Source organism: Phyllostomus hastatus, unplaced genomic scaffold (genome assembly GCF_019186645.2).
Source record: "Phyllostomus hastatus isolate PE091 unplaced genomic scaffold, TTU_PhHast_1.1 phas_scaffold_501, whole genome shotgun sequence".
NCBI classification, from domain to species: Eukaryota; Metazoa; Chordata; class Mammalia; order Chiroptera; family Phyllostomidae; genus Phyllostomus; species Phyllostomus hastatus.
In genome coordinates this window covers 69366801-69394308 of record NW_025334033.1, presented here as the reverse complement: position 1 = coordinate 69394308, position 27508 = coordinate 69366801, and the positions used below count along the sequence as shown (strand labels likewise).

The 27508-nt window shown below is 62.5% G+C and overlaps 2 protein-coding genes across 8 annotated transcripts in view; one reads left to right on the top strand and one right to left on the bottom strand.

Annotated features, from left to right (window-relative positions):
- Positions 1-5982, bottom strand: part of WDR25 (WD repeat domain 25) — a 120479-nt gene extending 114497 nt beyond the window's left edge. The window contains exons 1-2 of one of the 6 annotated variants that reach the window (XM_045822446.1): positions 5913-5982; positions 1719-2563 (exon numbers count right to left, since the gene is read on the bottom strand). In XM_045822446.1, coding sequence (XP_045678402.1) covers positions 1719-2525 — 807 coding nt within the window. In that variant the 5' untranslated portion in view covers positions 2526-2563; positions 5913-5982. The other 5 variants (XM_045822443.1, XM_045822444.1, XM_045822442.1 and 2 more) reach the window with 5 other exon arrangements.
- Positions 5969-26546, top strand: WARS1 (tryptophanyl-tRNA synthetase 1). 2 transcript variants are annotated; one of them, XM_045822449.1, is made up of 11 exons: positions 5969-6078; positions 11178-11335; positions 16161-16365; positions 17296-17404; positions 19272-19391; positions 19680-19862; positions 21229-21329; positions 22100-22212; positions 22420-22593; positions 24609-24749; positions 25419-26546. In XM_045822449.1, the coding sequence occupies exons 2-11, from the start codon at positions 11234-11236 to the stop codon at positions 25578-25580; spliced, it is 1410 nt and encodes a 469-aa protein (XP_045678405.1). In that variant the 5' UTR covers positions 5969-6078; positions 11178-11233; the 3' UTR covers positions 25581-26546. The 2 variants fall into 2 exon arrangements, with proteins under 2 accessions (XP_045678405.1, XP_045678404.1); XM_045822448.1 differs by lacking the exon at positions 5969-6078 and adding an exon at positions 6781-6969.
- Positions 26547-27508: the final 962 nt, after the last annotated feature.

The following is a 27508-nucleotide window of genomic DNA, read 5'->3' as shown; positions in this document are numbered from 1 at the left end:
CAATCCAAAAGAACCTTTGCACCCCAATATTCATAGCAGCACAATTTACAATAGCTAGGTGCTGGAAGCAACCTAGATGCCCATCAGTACATGAATGGATCAAAAAACTATGGTGCATTTACACAATGGAATTCTATGCAGCAGAAGATTAAATCAGTAAAGAAGGAGCTCCTACCCTTTGCAACAGCTTGGATGGAGCTGGAAAGCATTATGCTACGCAATATAAGCCAGGCAGTGAAAGACAAATACCATGTGATCTCACCTTTAAGTGGAACCTAAACAACAAAACAAAGAAATAAGCAAAATATAACCAAAGACACTGAAATAGAGGACAGGCTGACAGTGACCACAGGGGAGAGGGGAGGGAATTTCAGGGGAGAATGGGAAGGGTTTACAGGAACAACTATAAAGACACATGGACAAAAACTAGAGGGTGGGGTGGAAATGCAAGGAAGGTGGGGAGGGTTGGGGGGGTGGGCTGGGATGGGAGTAAAAGGCAGAAAACTGTACTTGAACAAAAATTAAAATAAAAATAAAATAAAAATACAAAGTCTCCGTTTTAGGCCTGGGTGGCGTAGCTCAGTGGATTGAGCTTGGGCTGCAAACCAAAGTGTCGCAGGTTCGATTCCCAGCCAGGGCACATGCCTGGGTTGCAGGCCATGGCCCCCAGCAACCACACATTGATGTTTCTCTCTCTCTCTCTCTCTTTCTCCCTCCCTTCCCTCTCTAAAAATAAATAAATAAAATCTAAAAAAAAAAAAAAAAGTCTCCGTTTTGATTCCCAGTCAGGGCACTTGCCTGGGTTGCGGGCCAGGTCTCCAGCAGGGGGCGTGTGAGAGGCAACGGACTGATGTTTCTCTATCTCCCTTTCCCTTGCTCCGAAAATAAATACAATTTAATAAACGAATAAATAAATAACAATGCAAAAAACAAGTTTCTGTGCAAACTAAAGTCCCCAGCGGGGCGCCCACAGTCCTCTGGCCTGGCCGCTCGCCCCACCAGGCCCCTGAAGGCCTCCACGCTTAGAGCCAAGGATGCCCCACCACCGCTCCCCACCCCCTTCACCACGCACCCCTCTGCCTCCCGCAGGCCTGCACCAAGCCCTCCCAGGCTGGCGCGCCGTCCCTCCCACGCGGCTCGCGTGGTGCTTCTGTGTCCGGTTGGGGTCCCATCCTCACAACCCTGAGCCCAGCACGGTGAGTGCTTCCCACGTGGCCACGCCCCCTACCGCACTGCGCCTGCCCGGGATCCCCCGGGGACCAGGCTTGCTCACTTCTGCGCCCTGCACACAGCACCGCGCCTGGCACCAGGCTGGCACCGCTCGGCGCGCCGTGGGAGTCACAGAGGAGGCCCCGGGGCCCCAGGGCTTGGCCCTGGGCTGCCCTCCTCTCCCGCTGGCGGCTCTCGCTCAGCGACCTCACCCGGGTGGGCCGCAGTGCGCCCGGATGACCTCAGCGCCCCCACAGGGGATAAGGACTCACTAGCGCCCTCTGGCAGCCTGGGCAAGGCAGTGCCAGTGAGGCCTGGGACGGAAGGGACCGGCGAGCCGGGGGCCCACGGAGAGCCCTCCCCTGAACACAACAGGGCACCACAGCCAGACATTCCCAGGAAGACACGTTCCGCCTGTGACCCCCCCCCCCCAACTGTTCCGAAGAATCCAACTTCCGGCAGGTCAGTCCCGAGGGCATCCGAGAAGAACGGTCCCGCTCCTGTCTTACCTTGAAGGTTTTATCCATGGAAGCGGAGAGAAACATGTGGCTCCTCGAAAGCACCGGACACCACTGGATGCTGTTGACGGGGCCCCGGTGGCCTCGCAGGTGAAAGAGCACCTTCCTGGAAATCTGGGTTTCTTTGTACTGAGTGTCCAAATGGGGCTGAATAAACTCAGACACCCGGGGCTCCATGCAGAGCGGGGCCGGGGCGCGCCCCGCGGAGGGACCCCTGGCTTCCGCAGCTTTGCTCTTGCCTGTCTCCGTGCTCAGTGCTTGCAACTGCCTCAGCCTCTTCGGGGTATAGGGCACAACGCAGTCCTCACGCCTCTTCTTCTGAACAGGGCTGCCTGGCGCGCCTGGGGCTCCAGGCTGGGTTCGGGCACAGAGAGGGGGTTCCGGGGGGTCGTAAGTTCCCCAGGAGGGCTTCCCCTGCTTAACCAGGGCCGCTGCCAGGGGCACGTGGCCAGCAGGGACGTGACTGAGCCACAGGGAAGCACGAGGAGGCTCGCCTGTGGCGACGGCGACCTCAGGCTCTGTCGCGGGCCACTGCAGCCTCTGGCTGGGGCAAGACCCTGGGCCGCTTCCCCAGAGCCGCGCCGGCGGGAGACGAGGGCCAGCGGGGTCTTCGGAAGAACGGTGCTTCGTGGGCGGCACGCCCCCTTCCATCCCGCCCAGGGCTCCCGGTGCGGAACCCTGGTCACGCGCGTGGACCGCATCGCGAGTGTCTTCCACCTGGCCGGCGGCAATGACGCTTCCCGCGGGCTCGCTCTCAGCCTCTGAGTCCGAGTCGTCATAAGCCACCAGCGAAGCCATTGAAAACAGTTTCTTGCTGTCCTTCGGGCTCCAACCACCTAAGACCAAACAGAGCCAGGTGTCAGGACTCGTGCACGGAGGCCTGCGGACCGCCACGCAGAGGTACGAGAAAACGTGCCGTCTGGCAAGTCCGAGACGGAAAAACCCATCCGAACGAACACATAAAATATGAGGGCTCTTCCATACGCCAGGCGTGAGGAGTTAGAGGACGTCCTCTTTAAAATGAAAACGGTGAATACATTTAACACCCACAAAAAAAATAAGACCTACACGAGGAAAACTAAAGCTTTATTGAAAGATATAAAACAAACCTGGCTGGCGTAGCTCAGTGGATTGAGGGCGAGCTACGAACCAAAGTGTCACAGGTTCGATTCCCAGTCAGGGCACATGCCTGGGTTGCAGGCCACGGCCCCCAGCAACCGCACATTGATGTTTCTCTCTCTCTCTCTTTCTCCCCCGCTTCCCTCTCTAAAAATAAATAAATAAAATCTTTTTTAAAAAAGATATAAAACAGAGCCTGACTAACCACGGACACGGTGCCTAGACAGAAAGACTCAGGAATGGAAAGACGCCTTGTGGTGCAATAACCAGACGGACGATGCATTACAGAACTGTACACCCAAAACCTATGTAACGGTATTAACCAATGTCGCCCCAACACCGTCAATAAAAAAAGAAAAAAAAAGGAGGGACCAGGAAGTGCCAGCCAGCTGACCCAGATGCTGACGCTTTTCACCCCAAAAAAGACACGGTCGTTATGTGACGTGACAGAGACATTTGTCAACGCCATGGTGGTGGTCGTAGTGCAACATAACAACGTATCAAATCAACACACCTATCCCGTACAGTTAGCAATGTTGTATGTCAACTACATCTTCATCAGAATAAAAAATAAAAGAGAAATAATAAAAATAAAGACGCCTTTGGAAAGGCAAGTACAAAATTTAAACACATATAGTTTGCACTGTGACACCCCCACTACGCAAGCACCAACACATGTGCGCGTGCGCAGAGACAGGCGCACGGAGACAGCCGCAGCGGGCTCGCTGGCCTTTCCCTCGTCGGCGGGGCAAGGTCGGGTCTGAAAACACTGAAATGGAAAGACGTCGTGAAGCTGCCCCGGTGGGGAAAGCGTGCCGCCCTCGGCTCTGCCCTCTCCTGGTGCTCTAGTCCTTATGTTCTCTCTGCCCCAAGCACTCCCCCCGCCCACATTCCTCACCTCCACTCTCAGCCAGTCGGAGGGGCAGACCCACACCCCAGGGCGAAGCTGCCCGAGTGTGTCACCCACAACCGCCCGCTTCACGCCACCACACAGACTCCCACAGCGTGGAATGGCCCCTTCCTAAACAATCCCTCTTGGAATTCTGAACCAGCACACATGATAAAACTGTTGCCAACTAGTTTCTAGGAAGAAAGATTCCATCTGGAGTTCAGTTCTGTGCTGTTGACAGGAAGTACCCTGAAAAGGAAAACAAGGATGAGGGACACGTCCCATCCTGGACAGCAGAGGGCGCGGTGGAGCAGCGCGGACAGCTCCAGCAAGGACCAACTTTGCAGAAAGCCAGGTGTGCAGCTTAATAAACCATGCAGGTGCATTAAGGCTGGCGCCAGGAGCGTCCTTCTGGGTCATCCGCCAAGCCGCTTCAGACAGCCTGTCTCCCCTTAGAAAGCGGGTTTCACATCCCCTGGAATCGAACACCCCACCCCTTCCACACCTTTCCCCCAAAGGGTGCCATTCCCCCTAAACAAACTAGGTCTTCTGCCTCCTCCCAAAATCCTACTTCTATCTGCAGCCTAATCCACACACAAAGCCTTCATCTAAGGAAAACTTCTACAATGAGCCGGCCCATCTCAAATAGAAATATAACATAATGGACTAACCATAAGCTCATGGAACTGAGCCCTGTGGATGATTTGGCATTTCTGTTCTCTAAATGCCATCCTGGTCAGACATCTCAACTCCTGGGCACACCATCGCGTCCCTTCCTGTCAAGGGCAACCCACCGGGTTCCCTCCTTCCCACCACCAGGGCACCAGCGCTCAGCCATTCGGATGCCCTCCCACCCAGTCGTCCACAGTGGTCAGCTCACAGGAGCCCACGACTAGAATTAAAGGCGAGGTCTACAGCACAACACCAGAGCGCAGCAGGGTTGGGGCCCGCTGGCCCCACTTCCTGCCGAGGCAAGGCGGCAGGATGGCGTGGGCGCAGGAAGGCGGACAACAGCACAGGGACCCCGATACTGTCCGCTTCACGTTCTTTCCATTCACCCCTTGGGCAAACCCCGGGGGATGGGCTACTCGCCGAGACCCACACTAAACCCCGGGGACAGCACAGCGAGCGAGCGAGAGTAAACCAGGCCTGGCGCTCCCCATGCTCGCTCACACGCCGATAGGGAGAAACTGACCACAGTCACGTGAAATGGGGGATGTCAGGTGGTGGGAAATCCTAAGGAGGGAAGTGAAGTGGGAAGGTGAATACGGGGGCAGCGGGCTTGGGGTCACAGTTTCCTATAGGGAGGCCAGGGCAGGCCTAGAACAGGTGGCATCTGAGTGATGTTCAGGGGAGGTGAGGGAGCAGATGATGAGGAGCAACAAATCTGACCAAATGAGGTCAGAGAGAAAGAGGCAAAGGTGACAAAGAAAACAGGCAAAAATGGAGAAGACTGGGAGCCATTGGGACAAAGACAAATTTTAGGGGGAAAGTATTTGCTGCCTTTTATGTTTCTACGGCAGAAGGGAAAATGGGAAATGTTTCATGGAAAGACGGGGTGATTAAACTAAGAGGAAGAGGTACAGCCAGGAGCAAAGGAAAGGTCATGGGAGAAATGAGACTATGGAAGGAGGGAGCGGCAATGACCTTCACTGGTGTGTCAGCGGCTCGAGGGCAGGACCTTTCTCGTGTTTTGTTCACTGTTTGATCCCCAGCACCCCGATGGTGGGAGGGGGAGCAAGAGAAAGTAAAAAAAAAAATCGGATATTCTCATTCAGTTTCCTGATCGCCCCCTCTGTGCCAATCCTTATTCTGGGTCTGGTGTGGGCAGAGGTTCAACACAAAACACGGACCCTTGCCGGAGGCCACACACTAATGAAGGCAACAAACAAGATACGACCAGAGGCGGTGTTTGAAGGATGAATAGGAGGTAGCCGAGCGGCCGATAGCGAGCGGTGAGGATGGCCTAGAACACGGCACGTTCGGGGAAGAACCGGACAGGAAGGACTGGACAGCGGCGGGGAAAGGTCCAAGTTGAAGGGCGCGGGGCACTCTGGCCACCGCCGGGTACCAGCAACCTCCCGCCCCAGGCCCGCCGCTCACCGCACGCACCGGAAGGGCTGATCTTCCTGGAGCCCCACCCGCCTGCACTCCGCCTCCCAGCTCGTTCCGCTTACCCAAGGCCCGCCGACCAATCAGCGGTAGTCTCCGTCCCCCTCCCCCCGCGCAAACAGCCAGTGAGGCGCATTCGCTTCCGGAAGTCGTTCCAGCCGGACGGCGTTTCCACGGACGCCCAGGAGGCTGAACCAGTGCTGCCGAGTGCTGACGGCCCCGCATGGGCTGGTAAGTGAGGGAATGACGGGGGGAGGCCGGGGCGGCGCCTGAAGACCTGGACCTCCTGGAGCCGCCTGCACCCTAGGGTCCGCAGTGTCTTCCTGAGAGCCCGGCTCGCTGCCTGCCGGTTCTGGCACCACCACGCCCCTCGCGCCCTTCTCCGTGCGCCCCCATCTGGCCTGTCGCCCACGCCGGCCGGCACCGACCCTTATCTCTCCCACCCCCTCCCTTTTCTCAAAGCCAGGGTCTTTGCCTATAGTATCGCACTCAGCCCCCTCCACGGTAAAGCTGGGAGGCCCCTTTATGCCCGTTTCACGGGAGAGGAAACCGAGGATGAAGCAGAGAGGTAATCTGACTTGCTCAAGGTCTTGAAATCAGAAAGTGTCAAAGCTGGCTTTAAAACCCAGGTCCGTGTGACTCCAGATTTCCTGATCTTCCTACTGCACTGCGCCGCCTCAGTGCACGACAGTCGCAGGGACATTCCAGGGTGTCTTTGGGTGGGGAACGGGAAGAGGGCGGAAAGGTTAGCCCGAGGCCAACGTAGGGAATACGGTGGCTGATGCAATGATTGGACTCGCCGTGCAATGCAGTGAAGGGCTGGACTCTCAAGAAGGTTTCACTGGTCTCCACCCGCCCCCTCGCCCCTAACGCGCACACCACCCATCCCTGATTGGGCAGTCTCATCGAGGAAGTTGGTCAGGAGTCAAGTGTTGGTGAGAAGCAGGGTGATTTATAAGAAACCCCTCCTGCAAACAGTCGAAGGGTGGGGTGTAAAAAAAAAGGCTCTTTTCAAAAGGAAACTGAAAGAAAGAGAGGAAACACTATAAAAGAAGAGCGCTGCAGCCGAGAGCAGCCTCAGCTGCTCCGGTGGCCGCCCGTGCAGTGCTTCCCGCAACCCAGGTATGTACCGCTGTCTTCCGTTAGGCTCAGCTTGGTCCTGTTTTTACCAGCCTTTTACCGAAGTGCTGGAAACCTTGGCTTAAAGAGCAAGAGGCTGTGGTAGAATCAGAATGTTGGGCATTTTATTTCATCCCATTGACCCGGAAAGTTCAGGTTGATTCCCAGCTTCCCCAGGGATGGAGATGCCGGGTGAGCAGCTGTCTGTCTGGAGTCGTGACTTGAGTTTTAGCCCCTTCGTGTTGGCTGTGATACTCTTCACCGACGACACCCCCGTAAAGAGCCAACATCCGAACATATTATTAGCATTCTCACTGTGATACTCAAAAATACCTTACGTCTGACTTCGTAGAGGTTGATGTCTTCTTTGCCTTTTAAGGTAATGTTCATTTCATTATTTGGAGAGAAAAATAACCTTTCCTCTTCGGAGTTTACAAAAGAGAAAGTGAACATAATTCGTGCCAAGGGTAGAGGCGTTAGAACTCCTTGCTCTAAAGAAGCTATCTTCTTGTCCTCTGGGAACTGGAGAGTCCAAGGGCCTTGTCGCCCATGCCCTGCATCCAGGAGGTGAAGGAGGGTGTCCCACCCCTGGTTCTCCAGGCATCCGGAAACTCCTGGGTGCCCTCCCCAGCCGTTCCCAGCGGCTCCGGAATTGGCTGTCTTGAGGCCACCCTCACCCCAAATGGCAGGACCCCGGCAGGACCCTGGCAGGACCCGTGTGTTCTGAGCTGAGCGGAGTGCTGAATTATGACCCCGCGTTTTCCGTGGAACGTTCTGTAATTATTCTTTTCATCCCAAAACCACACCCAGTTTCTTTGAGTGCCTGGTATGCGCCTCCAGAACAACAGGACCTTTCAAATGAGCACAAGGTTCGTCTTTGAAAAGAGAATTGAGAGTTAGTTGTGAGGAGCCTTGTCGCTTTCCCTCTAAGGTGTGCTGTGACCGGCTAGGGAGTGTGCCGTGTTGGTCTTTGTTCTCCCAGCGCTTTGTTAGAGGAGAGAAGAGAGGGCCTCACAGACTGTACCTTCAGTTCTGTGTTTGAAGTTGTAGTCTTGGCTAAATAGATGAAGCAGTTTCCCCTTAACGTTACAGTTTATGAGGTCACCACTTAAGATAATGGTCCTGAGAGCCCTTTGGTCTCTCACAGCCCTTTGAAAAGAAAATGAAACCTGGATACTCTGCTGGGACCTCTGTATGTACCGATGTGCCTGCCAATGAGTGATGAAATTCTGGAGTTCCAGACTCCAGGCTAAACGCCTCTGAAGTTAAACTTCATTCTAAAAGTCAGTTAACAAACAAATAAAGGAGGATGCCCTGGCTGGGTATCTCTATTGGTTGGAGCATCGTCTGTACACCAAAAAAGGTCACAGGTTCGATTCCTGGTCAGGGCACATGCCTAAGTTGAGGGTTCAATCCCCAGTCAGGGTGTACAGGGGAGGTAGCCGATGGATGTTTCTCACATCAAGGTCTCTCTCCCCCTCTCCCCCTCTCCCTCCTTCCCTCCTTCCCTCTCTCAAAATCAATAAACATTTTCAGATGAGAATTTTTAAAAATTTTTAAAGAAGTAAAAGAGGATGTTGACCAGATGGGAGAAATGGTGGCAAATGGGTGGGTGCATGAAACGAGAGAGGCGGCAGGGTAGCATGTTCCCCTTGCCTGCGGTCAGCCCAGTGCAATCCCTCGTGAAGTTGCATCATCCATGCACATAAGACTTACAGTGCAGGCGGTTCCCATGCAGCGAGAATTCCCACGCCTTGTGATCACAGGAGCAGGGAGACTCATCTTCCCCTCGGTCGGATTTAGTTCCCACGTGCCTCTTCTTCGATGGGATTCTGATATTTAAAGATCTGTGCTGCCCTGGCCAGGTAGCTCGGTTGGCTGGGGCGTCATCCCATACACCAAAAGGTTGCAGGTTCAATCCCTGATCGGGGCGCGTACAGGAGACAACTGATATCCCCCACCACTACCTCTCTCCCTCCCTCCCCTCTCTCTAAAATCCAAAAACATATCCTTGGCAAGGATGAAGAGAAAAACATGAAGGTCCACGTTTTCCCTCCAACACGAACCCCCCAGGCAGCCCCAGGTCTGGCTGCGCATCGGCAGCATCCTGCTGCACAGCGGGCGGGGACCAGCTGTCCAGGGGTCCCCTGCTCCGGGCACCTGGCGCTTCCCCAGGGATTTTCCAGGGTACTTTCCATCTGTCCTTGATTGGGTCCTGCTCACAGACTTCGGAACTTGACTGATAGTGTCGGTGAGACGCTGCAGGAGCTGAAGTCTTGTGTGTGTCAGTCAGCCTGTGGCAAAATCGGCTTCTGCGTCATTTTGCTTTTAAGTGGCAGAGCCGATCGGTGACATTAAGGGAGGACTTAGTAAACTGTACGCCCAGCTGTGAGGATCAGGAATCTGGACGTGATGTTTGATCACTTGTGCCTGAAAGTAATTTTCTTCCTCCCCTGTGCTTTTTGATAATGGGCCTCTGGTGCCAGTCGGAGGTTCTTCCGCATTCCTTTTTTTTTTTTTTCTTGAAGATTTTATTTATTTATTTTCAGAGAGGGGAGGGGAGGGAGAAAGAGAGGAGATTTGCCTCTTGCACGCACCCCAGCTGGGGGCCAGGCCTGCAACCCAGTCATGGGCCCTGACCGGGAATCGAACCCATAGGTTTTCACTTTGCAGGACAATGTCCAACCAACTAAACCACACAGGTTCGGGCTCCTTCTCATTTTTACAGACTTCTCTAAACTTCCCACTCCGTGATCTAAGTACGTCTTCAAACTTCCCTTTCAGAGAATTGAGGCAATTCTCAGCCAGGAGGGAAAAGAATCGTCGTCTCTGACCACGCACAGAATGTTTAGTGGGGGTGCACATACTTCTCAAACAGCTGTTTAGCAATAGGAAAATAAAAGTAAATCACTCCTCAAATCTGTGTTTGGTCCCTAGAGTTACTAGAAACCATTATAAATGGTTAAAGGAGCAAAGCAGTCGTCCGTGAGACCTCTGCCGCAGGGCCGGCAGGGCTAGACTCCGCGCTCACCGGCACTGGCACACCTGCTTGCGCCGTCCCGCGGTGCGTGCTGCAGTGCGTGCTGGGACCTCATTTCCACCTTCCAGGGCGGGGCCAAGGCCCCCCCCCCCCAGTAGCCTGTGGGATACAGTTGGAGAGTGCAAGCCCTCGGGTCAAGCCACGTGACTTTGTGTCCCGTCTCTGCCACTTGCTGTGCCTCAGTTTACTCGTCTGTGAGATAAACCTGCCTCACGAGGCTTCGGTGAACTACCGTGTGGGAGGCGCCCGGAGCAGCACCAGGCACAGAGGAGCTGGGAGACAGTCACTCTGTCTCGGCCCCGCTGCCGCGGTCCCCCTCCGTCCAGGCGCAGCATCAGACGTGGGTTGGGGCCCTCACAAACAGCACTTGTGGGGGGCGGGGGTTGATCTCTGGTTTTACAGCTTACAAAACGCTACCACGTACTTTTTTTCTCATTTCTTCTCGTAACAGCCCTTGAGGCAGGTGGAGGGGTTCCTGGGGGCATCGTTTTGTAGATGAGGAAGCAGACCCTCAGAAAGGGCGAGAGACTGGCCCGGGAAGGGGCTGGTTGTGGCCGGTGTCCGCCCCGAGGCAGCGTCAGGTGGCTTGCCCCGCGCCCCCACCTTCGAGGTTAGCAGTAAATGACGACTAGCAGAAGGTTCTTCGCAGTTCCGCACTGAGTGAGGCGGCGTGCCTGATGCACAGGCTGTATGTGGTTCTCGCCTCATTTGGAAGCCGGGTCTTGCTTCCTCGGAGAACGGCAGCTGGCCAGCGACAGCTGGTCACAGCGGCTGCCATCTGGGAATTCACCTGCAGCGCAACCAAAGAGCAAACAGCAGTTCGCCCCATGTGTGGGGCGTGATCAAAGCCCTTCGGTGTGAACTCCCTCCGCAAACACCGGCGCTTCCTGCGCCCTGGGTCCTGGGCGGGGCGCGCTCCGGCTCGGTCGGCGGCCCCTCCGCCGCCCGTAAACCCGGAGGCCGGCAGTTCCCTTAGTCCTCGCTGTTGCCACGTGTTCCTCCTCTTTCCCCTTCTCCTGGCCCCAAATCCCTGCTTGTGTTTTTATTGATGGTATTTATCCACGCTCTTGATCACGACTCCCCTCCAGCCTTTTGAGAAAGAAGGACTAGACACAGGAGGGGAGAAGCTGCAATGCCTCGTGACTCTCTCCCCCCCCCTTCTCGCTCACAGCGCGTCCGGACCACTGAGCAGCCCCTGTGCGGCCCAGCAGCGACTGGCTTCGGGACATGGCGGACGAGCAGGGCTGTGCCTCCGGGCTGGAGCTGTTCCACGGCATCACTGCCCAAGCGGAGCGCGTGAGGGCCCTCAAGGCGGGGCAGGCGTCCAAGGTGGGTGACTCGGCGGGGTCTCTGCGCGGCGTCTGCGCATGCATCCGCGCATGCGTCCAGCCTCGCCTGTCGGGTGGCGCTGCCGGGGAGCGCGCCGCTCCCCCAGTTGACCGGCTGCAGCCTTGCCCGTGTTCCCCTCTGTCCTCCCCTGGACGCATGTCACCGAGAGAGAGGCTGCTGAAATGCAATGGTCGTCCACCCACCCTCCCCACTTCGTGCCCTTAGAAACGCGAATTTTCAATGGTCTTAGCTGAATCTAAATCCCGCTCATCCTGGCGCTCCTTGGGTCCAGGCCCAGGCTTTGCCCGCGGGAGGCAGGGAGTTGGCGCTGCCATGCGCGCTCCCCGTCCCTCCAGCCTCCTGCCCCGTGTCCTCGGGTTGATGTCAGCGTCTGCGTGACTCTGGCCGCGGCAGCGCTGCCGGCCGCTGGCCCCTTGAGTGTACCGAGTGCCTTTCCTTCCTCAAACGGAGCCCCCTCGTCTGCACCCCTTCCTGCCGGGCTCCGTGAGGGCCCGATGGCAGCGGGTCTCAGGCGCGCCCCCACTGGGCGGCTGTCCCCTGGAGGCCCTCATGCCAATGCGTCTGTCAGGTCCTTCTCGGGGTGGGGGGGTCCTCTCCCCAACCTGGCACCTGCTTTGCTCTGGACTGGAGCCCCCCTCCCACCCTGCCCACCTCGGGCCCTTCCCTCGCTGCCCGCCCCCCCCCGCCCCGGGGCTCCCTGGCCTCTCTGGGGTCCCTGTCCCCTGACCCTGTGTCTCACTCCTCCGGGTGAGCTGCCCTTGGGCAGAGCCCACCCTCCAGTGGTTTGAGAAGATCACAGCCAAGGAAAGGGTGGCTCTCGTGTGGTCTGAAAGGGCCTTTATCTCACCAGCGCTGGACGGCGGGGCCGGGGTAGAGCTCTGAAGCGGAAGTGCGCCGCCCCCCCCCCGCCCCCGCAGCCTGAGCCAGCAGTCGGGGCTGGAGGTGGGGAAGCGGGCGGGGCCTCTGTCTCCCTCGCCGCGCGAAGGTTTGCAGGGTCTGTGTCTTCCTGCCGGAGCGGGTCGTTTCTCGGGGTGGGCGCTCACTCAGGGCTCCTCTCGGGCCGGAAGTTCACGACCTTCACATCTCAGGAACTGCACTTCCTTTGGTGTGTTTTCTGTGTTTCTTTGCTGGTTTGTTCAACCCAAAGACTGGTCCTCTGATCTTTTTGACCTATTTTTCGTCTTGTTCTTCTCGGTTTTTCACTTTTAACCTATGATTTTTAACTTCCAGAGTTCATCTGACCTCTGAACGTTCCCGTCCTCATAATCACCGTGTAGATGCGGCGTCCTTTGTCTCTGAGGCCCTGTGGTCCTTTTCCCGATGTCCTCTGCCCCCTCCGTAAACTCCGTCTCCTCCGAGTTAACTTCTTCCTTCGGCCCTCCAGTTAGGGGCAACGCTCCCGCGTGCTGGTGCTCGCCCGGCCGCTGGGGTTTCCGAAGGGAACACGGGGCACCGGTCAAGGGCTGGGCGCCTGGGGGAGGGGCTCGCCAGCGCAGGTCACCCGGCCCTGGAGAGCAGCCCGGCAGCCCTCAGCGTTGGGGTCTGCGGGCCTCTTCTCTGAGGTCGGCGGAGCAAGAGGTGCGGCCTGCTGCCCCGGTGTGCAGCGGAGCGGGGCGGGGCGGAGGAGCAGGGCTGCCCGGTCCCGCCCTGAGCTCCTTGTTCTCAGGGCGCTGCCCCGCGGGGCAGAGGTCACCACTCCTCTCCAGACCCTAAACCTCCGGGTGGGTGGGGCACCCATTCAGCTGCGTCGGGACCCTCGGGGGAGACCGGAATAACAGCTCCTTGAACACACATTCGACTGGCGCTCCTGTTTTTGTAGCCCACGCCCTGGCCGCTCACCTCCAGGAGGACCCGAGGCCACTAATGGCCTTGACCTCCTGGGGATGCCCCACCAGTCAGGCCAGTCGCTGCCCCGTATTCCCTCAGCGTCCGAGCACCCGTTCTCACCGTTACCGGTCACCCTGTAGCTTCCCAGCTCCTGGGCTCCTGCTGCTGGTGTCCTCTCCGCGCCCTCTGTCCTCGCAGGGCCACGCCCTCACCTTCCCCCGGGATCTCTGTGCTGTCTGTGCAGAGGGTCTCAGGAGTGGGGCCCTCGGCAGCAGGCACCTGGCACGCCCTTCTGCCCTGGGACGCCTCTGCTCCCCACGACTTCCTCGGGGCCCACCTTCAACCCCTGCGTCTCCTTTCCAACAGTCTCCTCCCGGGCTCTCTCCAGACAGTCCGCCACCTCACACTCGCCCCGGGGGGTACTCTGTCTCCCTGGACCCCAAGTAAACCCTGACGTGGAGGAAGAGGAAACAGGGGTACGGAAAGAAAGCAATGTCAGAACAGGGGAGTCGGTTCCTCACAAGGCGGGGTCGCCCACCAGACAGGGCTCGTGGGTGAGGTTACGCCACTGTTTCAAAAAAAACCTAAAACAAGGACCCCTAGACCCGTTTTGGGAATTGACTGCGATCATTTTGTCCATTTAACATTGAATTCTACTAACATTTAATGAATGTTTTGCTAGTAGTTCTCAGCAGTCACAGCCGCGCTCACACTGGAGCACACAGGCACCGCTCAGCGCGGCGCCGCGCCCCCTCCGCAGCCCGGCGGCGCCCGCCCTCGGCCAGCCGACACTCACTCGGCGGGAGGGGTCGGAGGGCGCACGCTGGGACCAGAGCCGAGAGGTGAAAACTCAGAAGTAAACTTGGGCTTGACCGTGAAATGCAGGACAGTAGGAGCCCCCGGTGTTTTAGAAAGTCGCTTTCAGCAAGCAAAGCCGCTCTGGGGGCATCCGCGCAGGGCGGCCCGTGGGCCATCACTGGCCGTCTCCTCCCGTGGCCTGGGCCCCGGCCCTCCGCGCGTCCTGCGGGGGGAGCCCCGCTGCGGTCAGGGGTGGCAGCTCGCTGCATCGGGGTCTCTGCCGGGGGCGGGTTAGAATCCGGGGGCTCTGGCGGGAGACAGTGGCGGGGGTTGGGCACAGCCGGAGCAGGACTCGGGAGACGACCCCGGTCAGGGGGGTGAGGATGGAGAGCGGGGCCTTTCTTCTTCTTCTTCTTCTTCTTCTTCTTCTTGTCCGTGGACTCCTTCCACGGAACCCCCCCGCTCGCTCCGAAGGGCCCAGGGGTTGCCGGCGGGCAGCTCAGTGGGTGTTCACAGTGAGATCCACGCCCGTGTAACCCGCACCTGAGTGGGGAAACCACCACGAGAGCCGTCCCCTGGCCTCCCGGTCACTGCCCCTACTCGACAGGGCCCCCCGAGACTCCTCCCCCTCGGACAGCCCTGCCTGAGCTCAACCTCTGTGCGAGGCTGTGGTGCGCGAGGCCGTGGTGTGTGAGGCTGTAGTTGTGCGAGGCCGTGGTGTGCGAGGCCGTGGTGCGCGAGGCGGTGGTGCCCAGTCTTCGGTGCCCGGCCGTGTCCAGAGCACGGGCTCTCAGATGCCGTTTCAGCGTCGCGGTCCATGTTAGGAGGGAGGGCGAGAAAGTGGACGGGTGAGCCTGCTTGACTCTCCCAGTCCCGTTCAGGGTCCAGACGGTCTCCGAGCGGGGACGCTGGCTGCGTGAGTGACATGGGGCCACTGGGCCACCGGGCTGCAGGCAGAGTTGGGTGAGACTGGCTGTGCGAGGCCCCCGCAGCCAGGGGTGGCAGGGCCGGTGACTGCGGTGCACTCGGGAGGTCCTTCCCGCAGCCCACCCCCCCCCCCCAAAGGCCATGCTGCCGACCCCTTGCTCGGTGGCAGCGCCGAGCCGGGCGCTGTGGAGAGGGGGTGAGTGTAGGGCGCCAGCCTGGCTCGCCAGGGCAGGCGTCCTGCTGCGCGGGAGGTCCGCCCACGGGCTGGCTGACGGCCCAGCTCCAGCTCGTGTGGGGTCCAGGTCGTCGCAGAGCGGGAGCACGGCTGTCCGCAGAGTCGCCCTACGGGGGTGGCCCCCCAGGCCCAGGGGCCGAGCAGGCGGGGCGGGTCTCTGAGCGGAGTTTGCTGGGCGGCTGCGCACTGGGAAGTCCAGGTCCCGGCGCGTCGCGTAAACGCCCTGAATGCAAAGGTCTGTGTGTTCCGTGGCAGGCAGACTGGACTGCGGGTGTCCTTCGCCCGTGAGCTGACGCAGCCAGGCCAGTTATGCGGGCCGCCGTGCCTCATCGGGGCCGCCCCGAGAAATGCCGGACGTCGGGCTCCCGGAAGAGGGGTCTTCGGCACGTTTCCAGAGCCCCCGGGGTGCACGTCACCTTGTTTTCCTTAGGCTTCTCTGGAAACAGCAGACAATGTCTGTGCAGACACTGCGGGCAGTAGCACAGCTGTTCCGTATGACTCCCTCCCCGGTTCGTGACCTGAAAGCCCGCGGTTTTTCTTTGCCTCTTTCCGTCTGTGCTGTCCTTTCCAGCTGCCGCCGCGGTCCTCGCTGCCGTGTTATTTGCGTCTGTCTGTGTAAACATCCGCCTGGGTCTGTGCGGGTGGGAGGGCGGCTCCAGGCGGGGCTCGGCGGGCCCGGGCAGAGGGCCCTGCCGCGAGGCCCCTGCGTCAGCGCTGCTGGGGGGTGCTCTGGTGCAGCAGTTCTGTCCCAGATAGCGGACACCGTGTCCCCGGTACCCCGTCGAGTTTGGTGGTGACCCACAGCACTAGAGCGGCAGGGGAAGACAGAGGACGGCCAGGCCCACACTTGCTGTGTGTCCACGGGCAAGCTCCTGCCCCTCTCCGAGTCCTGAGTTTCTGCAGCTGGGAAGGGGCGGGGACAGTGAGGCCGGCCGGGGGGGTGGGGCAGCCGCGGGGACGCTGGGCGCGTGTCAGCTGTCGCTGACGTCTTCGCCTGCGCCCGGCCCCCGTGCTCAGGATGACCTGGACTCCGCGGTCAGACTGCTGCTGTCCCTGAAGATGGCCTACAGGGCCACCACCGGGGAGGACTACAAGGTCGACAGCCCTCCCGGGGACCTGGCGCCCGCGGGCGACAGCGCCACGGAAGCCGAGGAGGACTTCGTGGACCCGTGGACGGTGCAGACGAGCAGCGCGAAGGGCGTCGACTACGACAAGCTCATCGGTAGGTCCCGGGAAAGCCCCGGCCCGAGGGGCGGTTCCGGGACGCCCCTCCCACCGAGCTGACTCTAGGTCCGGTCCGGCTCTGAGGCCCAGAAACACACAGCCACGGCTCCTTGGTGGTGCGTTCCACTCCCAAAGGGCGACGCTTAAACTGAGTTATAAGTGAAGCTAATTGCAGAGCAGTGACCTCCTCCCGTGGAGAGCTCGCGGGGCCTCTGCTCTTGCCTGGACGATGCAGCGCATGGGGAGGGGCTGCCTCGGGCGTCGTCTTCCACTCGGTGTCTGCGGGTCGGTCACAGGTCACTGAAGTATCCCCCCACCCCCTGCCAGGAGGCTGCTCGTGCAGCTGCAAGCCTGGAAGGCAGTTTAGGAAAGGTGGCAGCGGGCAGGTGGCCCGCCGGCGCTTCCAGGCCCTTCCCCGGGGGGCTTCCTGCGCAGGAATCCCCCCCACTGAGACCACTGCTGGCCGTGCAGGCGGGCACAGAATGAAACGGGCCGCTCCAGATCACAGCCGTCTCCCGCGCTGCGTGAGTGCAGGCTGTCAGCGAGGGAAAGTTCGCTCCGGCTCGGGCCTCGGCTCAGCCCGGCCGGCTCAGAACATTAAGAAGTGTCATTGTCGGCATGCGTGAACCACGCGTTAATAAGCACCAGCCCCCTGTGTGCATTCTGAACGTTTCCCGCCGGAACCCAGTCCAGACCAAACGGCACTTCACTCTGCGCGTGGTTTTCTGTCAAGCCGGCAGTGGTCTCGGCTGTCAGCGTCCCTGCAGAGGACCCTGGACTTGGTGTTGGGGGCGGGGCCGGGGCAGAGACCTCGGGGAAGCGGGGGGGCTTCCCTGAGACCCGAGTGGATCCCTCCTTTCCCCTTCGTCTCAGTGACACCCGACCGCCCAACCTCCCGCCGACTCCTGATTCCCTGTCCTTTCTCCAGTTCGATTTGGGAGCAGTAAAATCGACAGAGAGCTGGTGAACCGGATCGAGAGAGCCACGGGCCAGAAACCACACCGCTTCCTGCGTAGAGGCATCTTCTTCTCTCACAGGTCAGCTTCCGGCCGCGGGCCGGCGGGGGCCCTTCCCGCAGGCTGCCTGCTGCTGGGGGGGAGAGGCCGTGGGCGGCCGTTGTCAGGGGCCTGCACCCCCCTTCTGCCCTGCCGGCAACTGGCGGTGGCATCGTGCCCACCCCTTCGCCCACTGGCCCTTAGCGTGTGGTCCCGTCGCTGGCCCAGTTCACACGGGGAAGGGCACATCCGGCCCAGTTCACACGGGGACTCACGACGAGATTGGTGCCACGCTGTGTCCGGGTTCAGCGCCCCCCGCACAGTGAGCAGGAGGCTTCCTGGAATCACAAGCCCTCTCTTCCTTGCATTGTGCCGGCCTGTTCACAAATAGTATCGAGAGAGAGAGACCGGTGGAGCTCTCCCCCGCCCAGACCAGAAATGCCTTGCGGGTGACATCAGAAGACGGGTGCTGCCAAAAGGCTTCTGCCTCTCCCACCCGCAGGTCGCCTGGGGCGGGCCGGCCCCTTTTCCAGGCTCTGTTCGTGGACGTGATAGTGCAAGGGGGGGGCCGTTCGGTTTTGCTCCCCCTTCACGGTCTCGGGGGGCACACAGGGGTCACCAGGCAGCCCCACACTTCAAATTCTCGGGGCAGAGCGCCCCAGGCCCACCCAGCCTTTTCCTTCGTGCGATCTCATCCAGCTTCTGCAGATCAGCAGTCGCGTTTTCAGGCTGTTCACCAGGCTGTGCGGCCATCACCACTCCCTGATTCCAGAACATTTCCGTCAGCCTGGAACGAGACCCCTGCCCTGAGCAGCCGCTCCCCACCTGTCCCTCTCCCTGACCGCCACGGCCACCCCCACACCACCCCACCCCACCCCCCGGAGTCTGCAGACGGGCCCGCTCTGCACGTCCCGCACAGACAGAGACACGCAGCGAGCGCCTGTGGTGTCAGCTGCCGGGGGGGCCGGAAGCTTGGGGCCATTCCCAAGTGTGAGAATGCCGCTGCCGCCCCACGGGGGTGGGGGCGCGGAAGCCCAGAAAGCCAGGATGCCCTGACCCTGTCGGTCCGGGGACGGGCGCAGGCGGCCTGCTCGGGGCTCTGCGGGGGCACCCTCAGAATCCTGCCGGGCGGCCTCCGCCCAGACCTCCAGAAAAGGCGCCCGCTTCCCTCTTATTTGGGGAGACTCTGCCCAGAACCAAGAAACAGTCGCACCTTCGAGAGGTGTTTTCACACCCTGCCCCCACGTCGCAGTCACTGGGGGGGGGGGGTGCTTTAGAAAAACGCAGCTTCCCGGATGTCACCCCAGACCCTGGGGGTGAGCGCGCCTGAGGGTGGGGCCCGGGCTCTGTGCAGCTGGTGGCTCCGAGCAGGGACTGTGCGGGGCTGGCCTGGCCTCACCCAGGACAGGACGGTGGGGAACGCAGATGACGTATCAGTGTTCATGACTGGGAAGATCCCCCAGTCCGGGGTGTGTGTGTGTGTTTAAGATTTTATTTATTTTTAGACACAGGGGAAGGGAGGGAGAAAGAGAGGGAGAGAAACATCACTGTGTGGTTGCCTCTCGTGTGCCCCCCTACTGGGGACCTGGCCCAAAACCAGGCCTGTGCCCTGACTGGGAATCGAACTGGTGACCCTTTGGTTCGCAGATCAGAGCTCAAGCCACTGGGCCACACCAGCTGGGGCGCTTTTTTTTTTTTTTTTTTTTAGTACATCGTCCTAAACCTTTTGTGTCTTCTACTTTTAAAACAATCACAGGAGAAACCCTTTCCGCAGACACTTCCTGTCCTTTTTCTAACGTAACCTCCCAGGATAACACACCGGGTGCTCCCGCTCGTCCCGACACCCCCGGGCGAGCCCGGGCACCTGGCCTTTCCCCGGAAAACCCACGCCACCCCCTCCTCCCCGCAGGGACATGAACCAAGTGCTCGACGCCTACGAGAACAAGAAGCCGTTCTACCTGTACACGGGCCGGGGCCCCTCCTCCGAGGCCATGCACCTGGGCCACCTCATCCCCTTCATTTTCACCAAGTGAGTGCTGCGGCGGGGGGCTTTCCTCTTTTTTTATTTTTTTTATTGTACTGTTTTTAGAGAGAGGGGGAGGGAGGGAGAGAAACCAGGGACCGAACCCGCCCCCCGGCGTGGGCCCTGCCCGGAGGTTAGACCAGCGACCTCTCTCTCGCTGTGCAGGGCGCCGCCCAGCCCACCAAACCAGGCCGCACCGCTCAGGGCGGCAAGGGGGGCTCAACGCAAGTTGTTGCAGGAGCTGCGTTTTCCCGCAGGGAGAAGGAGGTGTCAGCCCCTCCCCGTGTCTCGTAGGTGGCTGCAGGACGTGTTCAACGTGCCCCTGGTCATCCAGATGACGGACGACGAGAAGTACCTGTGGAAGGACCTGACCCTGGACCAGTCCCACGGCTATGCCGTGGAGAACGCCAAGGACATCATCGCCTGCGGCTTCGACATCAACAAGACCCTCATCTTCTCCGACCTCGACTACATGGGGTGAGGGGCGAGGGGCGGCGCCTGACCCGGCCCACTCCCGGCCCCCCGCGCGCCTCTGGGCCTCCGCTCTCCGAGCCCCCAGTTCCCGGGAAGGGGCTCAGTGCCAGTGCCAGACGGCCAGGCAGAGGGGCCCACAGCGCCCGTCTGTGTTCCCACCCTGACCTCAGCTTCCGTGAGACTCGGCGGCCCGGTCCGCTCGCCCAGCTCCCTCAGTCAGCAAGTGCCGGGGGAGCATCTGCTGCACGCCAGGCTGCTGCTGGGGCCCAGTGGCCAGTGGGGCACCCGTCCGTCCACTCTCTCAGGGACCCTTCCAGCCGGGAGAGTCAGCAGGTGGCGCTAAGCCCCGTGAGGACAGGAGGAAAGAGGACCTGCGCGTAGAGCCCCCAGTGGCTCGCCGAGGCGCCCCACGCAGACCGCACACACGCAGGGGCGGGTCCCCGAGCAGCGCCTGGCGCCGGCAGGAGCTCCCGAGAGCTGCCACCAGCGCTCCCCCGACACTGCGCTGCTCGGGGACCTGCCCCTGCGGCCCTGGAGGTGCGAGAGGCAGGTGGTCTCTGCAGGGGTGGACTGACACTCGGCCATCGTCTGCGGGACGCAGCCCAACACGTTACTCCTCACCGGCGCCAAAGCCTCGGCCATGGGCGCCGCTGCAGCAGGGAAGGGGCCTGTCCCCCAGGGACGGTCAAGGCCATCTTCTTCAGAAACATGGCTCAGACGCCCCAGGGCTGGGTCGTGTCGCACCATCAGCTACTGCCCCGCCCCCCGTGTTTGCTTCGGCCTTAGGCGGGTTCCCTCTGCTCGCAGGATGGCTGCCACAGATCCAGGCCTTGCGTCCACACCCCTCCCCATGCAGGAGAGACAGCCCTGTGGTCGGGGCTGCCCCACAGTGGAGGGGCCGTGGTGGCCAGAGGCGGGGGGCTGGCTGCACCGAGGCGGGCCCTCCTCCCTGGGCCCAGGGGTGCCTTCCCAGGCGGTCGGTCTGGCACCGAGCTGCAGACCGTCTCCCGAAACACAGGGCACAGTCTGTCTCCAGAGGTGCCTCCTTGGGGCTCCCATGCTGGAGCCCCCCAGGATGGCCAGCCACCAAGACCGGCGGCAGGCCGGCGCTTCCTGCCGGCCACCAGGCCCGCACCTGGGCGTGGTCGAGCCTCTCCTGCTTGTGGCCCCACCCTGGTGTGCCTGCGTGCTGGGCGGCTCCACCGACCGAGGCCCACCTGCCTGGCGGGCCGTGCCTGCTGTGGCTGTGGGCCGCCTCCCTCCCAAGTCCGAGACCCCGGCCGGCGTGGCCCCTACGGCTTCACCGCCTGTGGCTTTGACCTTGACCAAAGGCCCTGTGCCTGGGGTCTGATTCTGGTTGTCTCTGCAGGTCGACCCCAGCCTTCTACAAGAACGTGGTGAAGATTCAGAAGCATGTGACCTTCAACCAGGTGAAAGGCATTTTCGGCTTCACGGACAGTGACTCCATCGGTAAGGAGTGGCTGCTGCCCGCACCCGGCCCACCCCGCCCGCAGCTGGCGGGCCCGGGGCGGCACCCACGCGCCGGCTCCTGGAGCAGGAAACCCCAGGGGCTTCCTCGGAACGGGAGGAGCCGGTGCCAGGCCTCGGGCCACTGTCCTGGGCACGTGCAGCTGTCCTGCAGGGTCCGGCTGCCCCTCCCCCCAGCCGTCCGTTTTCAGGCCGAGGAGAAAGCAGGAAGGGCCCTGCACAGACAGCCTAGGAGCCCCGTGGCTCGCGGTGCGGCCCTGGGGCGTCTGGGCACTGGGCGCCCCGCACCGCGGCGAGGCCGACCAGAACCCCACCACCATGGGTCTCAGCAAACAGCAGTGGCAGCACCACCACCCCCCCCCAGATTGTGGGGGAGCATTCTGTGCCGGGACAGCGCCGCTAAGATAACCGCGCGGTGCGGGACGACGGAAGGCCCCGGGGGGGGGGGGCGCTAAATGCCGAGTGAGGTGTTTACCGGGCAGCCCGGGCCAGCGCCACGACGTGATGAAGGCAAGGGGGGCAAAGAGAGTAGAATCGCAACTAAAACGCGTACAAACAGAGAAAACAGGTGAAAAGAGGCACAAACTGGGTCCCTAGGTTCGCTCCTTCTTTTCTGCAGTTGTCACGTTTCCTTGGGTGACGGTTCCCTCTCTGGTGGCGAGAGGGCCTGTTCGGGCCTCCCTCCCGGGGGTGGGCCCGGCGTTGGCCGGAGGGGCACAGCTCCTGCTGAGCGCCCTGTGTCCTCCTCCCAGGGAAGATCAGCTTTCCCGCCATCCAGGCCGCGCCCTCCTTCAGCAACTCCTTCCCCCACATCTTCGGAGACAAGTCGGACGTGCAGTGCCTCATTCCCTGCGCCATCGACCAGGTCCGGGGCGGGGCGGGGCGGGGCGTCTCGGGGCGTCGTGGCGGCCTGCGTGCGCCCGCCCGCCCGCCAGCACAGCGGGGCAGGCACGGCGGGGCAGGCGGCCGGGAGGGGTGTCGGGTGGAGACCCGGCTCCGTACCCCGACTGGGAGCTGGGGGGTCGCTGTGGAGCCCCCTCGGAGTCCTCAGAAGGCCCCCCTCTGCCCGCAGGACCCGTACTTCAGGATGACGAGGGACGTGGCCCCCAGGATCGGCTACCCCAAGCCGGCGCTGCTGCACTCGACCTTCTTCCCCGCGCTGCAGGGGGCGCAGACCAAGATGAGCGCCAGCGACGCCAACTCCTCCATCTTCCTCACGGACTCGGCCAAGCAGATCAAGGACAAGGTGAGCACGGCGGCGGGGGGCTCCCCGTGGGCGGCAGGGGGCCGCGCGGTGCGTTTCTGAGCGGAGCTGTGCTCCAGAGCCGGCCGGGCGCTCTGCTCACGGCTCCTCGCTTCCAGTCCCACCGGGAGAGCGCGGTGTGTTCCCCTTAGAGACACTCGGGGAGGGCGAGGTCGGGGTGACCGGGGCGGCCCCGTTCCCACCCCTGAAAACCGGCGGAGCCGCTGGCCTGTGAGCAGCCACCGCCGCCGCCACGGGCCTCGGCGGCTGGTGTTCCCCGCGAGCCCCGCCTGGCCCGGCGCCCGGGCGCTCAGCCAGCCTTTGTCGAGTCACCAGGGGAGTGGGAACTGGGCGCTAGTTAGAGCTGCCGTGTCCTCTGAGCCCAGACGTGCGTCTGCGGGCTGAAGGTCACAGCGGGGGCACAGACCCGTGTCTGAAGCGTGTAGTGCGGCCGTCTGAGCCGCCGCGGGGCCCCAGCCTTCCGGGAAGCCCAGGCAGGCTCCGCTTCACGGCAGGAAAACCCTTCTTCAAGGAGACGGCACCCCCAGCCCCCCCCCCACCCGCCAGAAGCTGTGTCCGCGGGCTCTCTCTGTCCTCCTCTGCCTCTCCCTGCGGGCCGAGGCGCCCAGCGCAGGTGTGCAGGGGGTGCCCGAGGAGCTCCCGCTGCTGCAGCGGAGCAGGTTCTGTTGGGGTTTGAGATGCTATTGGAGACGAGTCCTTCCTGGCTCTGGGGCGCCTGTCACTCGCTGAGGGACCCGCCAAGACCCGCAGGCCGGCAGCCGTGAGCGAGGTCAGGAAGTGCAGGGCCACAGAGGCCACCAGGGGCACGAGTGGCCTGCGGGCAGGGCGGGGTCAGGCCGAGTCCCACTCTGTGGCTCCGCCTCTTCCCGGGAGTCGCAGCAGGACCGCGCGTGGGGACGCAGCGGCATGGCCACCAGCCGCCTGCCACGCGCCTGCCCGTGAGCGCGCCGAGTCCTGGCCTGTTCACTGTGTATTTCCTGCAGCTTCTGCGGCTCGAACACGTTGATTGTATGACTCGTTCCTTCTTTGTCAGGAAAAGGGAAGGGGCCCCCCACCGGCCCCCACCCCCCGCCAGGCTCCCCCCACACCCCGCAGGGCCACACCTCAGCACCTCGGGGCAGCCTCCTCTGCTCGGGAGCCGCGCTTCCTGGGGCCGCTGCAGCCGGCGGCTTGCCCGTGCACACTGCGCGCCGCCCGCGTGCTGCGTCCCGCGGGTGGCCTGTCCCGGGGGGCCCTGGGGGGCCCGCTAAACCTCCCGCTGAGGACGCGCTGGCTCGGCGCACCCCCTCAAACAGGACAGGGTGACGTGTGCGCACAGCAGGCGTCCTCAGTCGTCACTGAGAGAACACGGGGGGGGGGGGCGGGGGGGGACTCTGTCCTTCTTGGCTTCCTTCTCTCCCTCCTGGCCCTGGTCCCTCCGGGGTTCTCCTCAGTGGTCCCTGGCGTGCGTCTGTGAGTCAGTCTGTCTGTCTGCAGCTCCTGAAGTGTCAGCCGGCGCTGCCTTCAGGTGTCCTGGGTCCCATGCTGGCCCCCGAGCCACCCGCCCCTGCCTGCCACTCTCTCCTGGGGGGAGGCAGCGGCTGGGCTGGCTCGGGGCGGGGGGGGCTGCTGCGCCCCGTCCTCCGGTGGCGGCCCCGCCACCCCAGCTGTCTGTGGCTCTCTGGAGGTGGTGGGCGTCTGTCCTCTCTCTGAAGCTCGTCCCAGAGAGCACTGCGGGATGTTCCCCCACACGTCCAATCCCTGACCCTGTTCTCCTCTCCGGGGCGCGGGGCACGAAGCGAGTCCGCCCCCCCCCCCCGCAGCCCCAGCCCCTCCCTGCGGCGAGGCCCGCGGTCCTGGGGACCCTGGCCTGGCAGGGGGGAGCCGTCTGCGGGCCCCCTGCCTCCGCCCCGAGCCCGGCCCCCTCCGGCCAGGCCCCGGCGTGACCGCCCGCCCGCTCCCGGGCTCCGGCCGGTGGCTGGGCCCGGCTAGCGCGTCTGTGTCTCCGGCCGGCGCAGGTCAACAAGCACGCGTTCTCCGGAGGCAGAGACACCGTCGAGGAGCACAGGCAGCTCGGGGGTAACTGCGACGTGGACGTGTCCTACATGTACCTGACCTTCTTCCTGGAGGACGACGACAAGCTGGAGCAGATCAGGAAGGTGAGGCGGGGGGCCGGGCCCCGGGGACCGAAGCTGAGCGGGCGGACGGGTGCGCCCCTGGGTGCTCCAAGCCCTCAGGAGCAGACACTCGCGGACGGGGGCGCGAGGGAGGCAAGCTGCTGTTCATGCGGTGGCCGCACGGAAGGGCTAACCGCACTCAAGTCAGGGCTCCGTCCACGTGAACACAGCTCCCTCCCGAGGGTGCGGGCTCGGCTGCGACGCTTCCCGGCTCCGGCAGGGGCGGCAGTGCCACCGGCACAGCCCTCCAGGAGCAGCGTGGCCGTGGGCGTGGAGACCCCACAGGGTACTCACAGCCCTGCCCCCAGCTTTCTAGCTCTCGGGGCCTCTGCAGCCCCGTGGCCCCGACTGGGAACTAGCACCCCGTTTGCAGACAGGAAGCGGGGGAGTCCGCAGCACCGTGCAGAAGCCGGTGAGGCTGGAGGAGCGGCCGTGGGTCCGTGCGCTTGGCGGCCCGGCTCCGGCTCCAGCTCCGCAGGCAGGGCGGCTGCATCTGCACGCCCTCTCCCCTTCCGCCGGGTGAGGGCGGGTCGGAGCCACACGCCCACAGTCGGGACCGAGCCCCCTGTTTTTAGGAGGGCGCAGTTTAAGGCTCCCAGCAGGCCGTGGGAGGGCGGAGCCGGCCCTCACACTCCTCTCCTCCGCGGGCAGGACTACTCCAGCGGAGCCATGCTCACCGGGGAGCTCAAGAAGGAGCTCATCGAGGTGCTGCAGCCCCTGATCGCGGAGCACCAGGCCCGGCGCAAGGAGGTCACGGACGAGATAGTCCGAGAGTTCATGACTCCCCGGAAGCTGTTCTACGACTTCCAGTAACGCCTATTCTACCCGCTCACCCTTCCCGACCGCCCCAGCCCAGCGGGGCCCCCCCACCCTGCGCCAGGCCCCGCCCGCTAGGCCCCGCCCCCGGCCGTCACTGGGCCTGGCGTCGGGGAGTCCCGTGCGTCTGCCAACACTGTCCTGCCTGCGAATGTCATCCCTGCTGTCTCCCGAGGACGGACCCCTGTGCGCTGCCTGGGTGCCGGGGGCGGGGCCCGGTCCCCCAGGAGTCTCTCCCATAAGGCAGCCCCAGGACACGGAGTCCTGGGCGCCGCTGTCCGCTGGCCAGCTTGCCCCGGCCCAGAGGAGGAGTCCCATCTGAAAACACCTGCGGTTGCAACCGGACCCGCACAGCCTGCCGGCAAAGAGCCTGTAGTCTGTGGGCGCACACCCAGGGTCCAGGTGCCGCCACCATGAAACCGGAAGGTGCTCCCGACGGTCGAGGTGGGGAGTGTGATGGGCACAAAGGCGTCTCAGCCCGTCGCCCCCGACACCAAACACACCGCTGGCGGGAGCCGTGCTGTGCGCGTGACTGGGAGGCCGCCCGGCCGGAAAGCCACGAAACACCGGGTTTCGGCTAGCACGGGCCACCTCGATTAAACCGAGTCCTTGTGGGAGAGACGTCGGTTTACTTTCTATGGACCACACGTGTCCCCCGAAGTCACGCCCCCGTCCCTGGCCCGCCTGGTGCTGCCTGCCTCGGCCCGGAACCCTGCGCACAGACACTCCACCCCCAGAGCCGGGCAGGGCCTGTCGCCTCTGCAGATGCCTTGGTCTCGCCACTTGCCCGGCGCCGCGGTCTGCGGGGGCGGGGGGCGTGGCTAGAGAGCACGCAGCAGCCCAGGGCGCCAGTACGCCCGCCTGCACGGTTGGGAAAGCCCCTCGGGGAGGCGCGGGGTCCACTCCTGAGCACCCTACCCCCACGTTGCTTGTTAGCCTAAATAAACTTCCTGTGTCCCGCTGCGTGGCTGTGCTGCCTGGGGTTTGGGCAGCGACAGGGGCCTCACTTCAGGCCCCTGGCGCCTGCTGCTGAGACCTGCGTGCGGCCCCTCCGTGGGTGGCCTTCGAGGGCGCTGGGGGCCCAGTTACGGGTGCAGGTGGGGTGGCAGCCCTTCCCCCGTCCCGCCCTCTGCAGTGCCCCTGGTCTGGCCCCTCCCACCTCACTTCGTGCTCCCACGGCCTGAGGGGGAATGCAGGCAGGGGTCCTGGTTTTCGCCCCCCCGGGAGCCCCCTTGTGGCGGGCAGAGTCCCGGCTGTCTAGTGACAGGCCAGGTCACGAGCGGGCTGGGCTCGTTCCCCTGGGGCCCCGGCTCACTGCACCCACCCACTCTCATCTAGCAAGTGGGGAAACAGGTTGGAGAGGGGCATGTGATGTGTGTGAGACCCCACAGTGAGTCTGACAGCAGGCCTGTCCTGCCCTCCTCTGGCCAAAACCTGCGGGTTGTGAAGTCCATCCCCACCCCAGATGCCAGGATTAGGACAGATGTGATGGCCCGCCCAGCAGGTGTTCCGGGGGGTGACCCCAGGTTGGTCCCCAGCCCCCGAGGGCGGGGCTCCTGCTGGAAGAACTCTGACTGTTGGTGTCCACTCATCAGACCTCGACGCGCCCCAGTCCCCAGTCTGGTGGGGACACCAGCTGAGCTGCACTGGGGGGACAGCATAGAGGACACCCTGCGTGGCCATGGTCATCCAAGTGGGGGGACGGGCAGGTGGGCAGCCAGAGGGAGCACACATCCAGGATGGCGCTCCAGAGACAAGAGCGGGCAGGGCGCTCCGGCCTCTGGCCTCCAGCACCCGCAGCCTCAGACAGACCTGCTCTCCTGTTGGCGTTCAGCCAGCCACCCTTCCGGGGGCCAGGGCCCAGCTCAGGGGTCCGCTGAGTGAACACCCGTCACCCCCCACATGGTGTTTCTGGGGCACCCTGA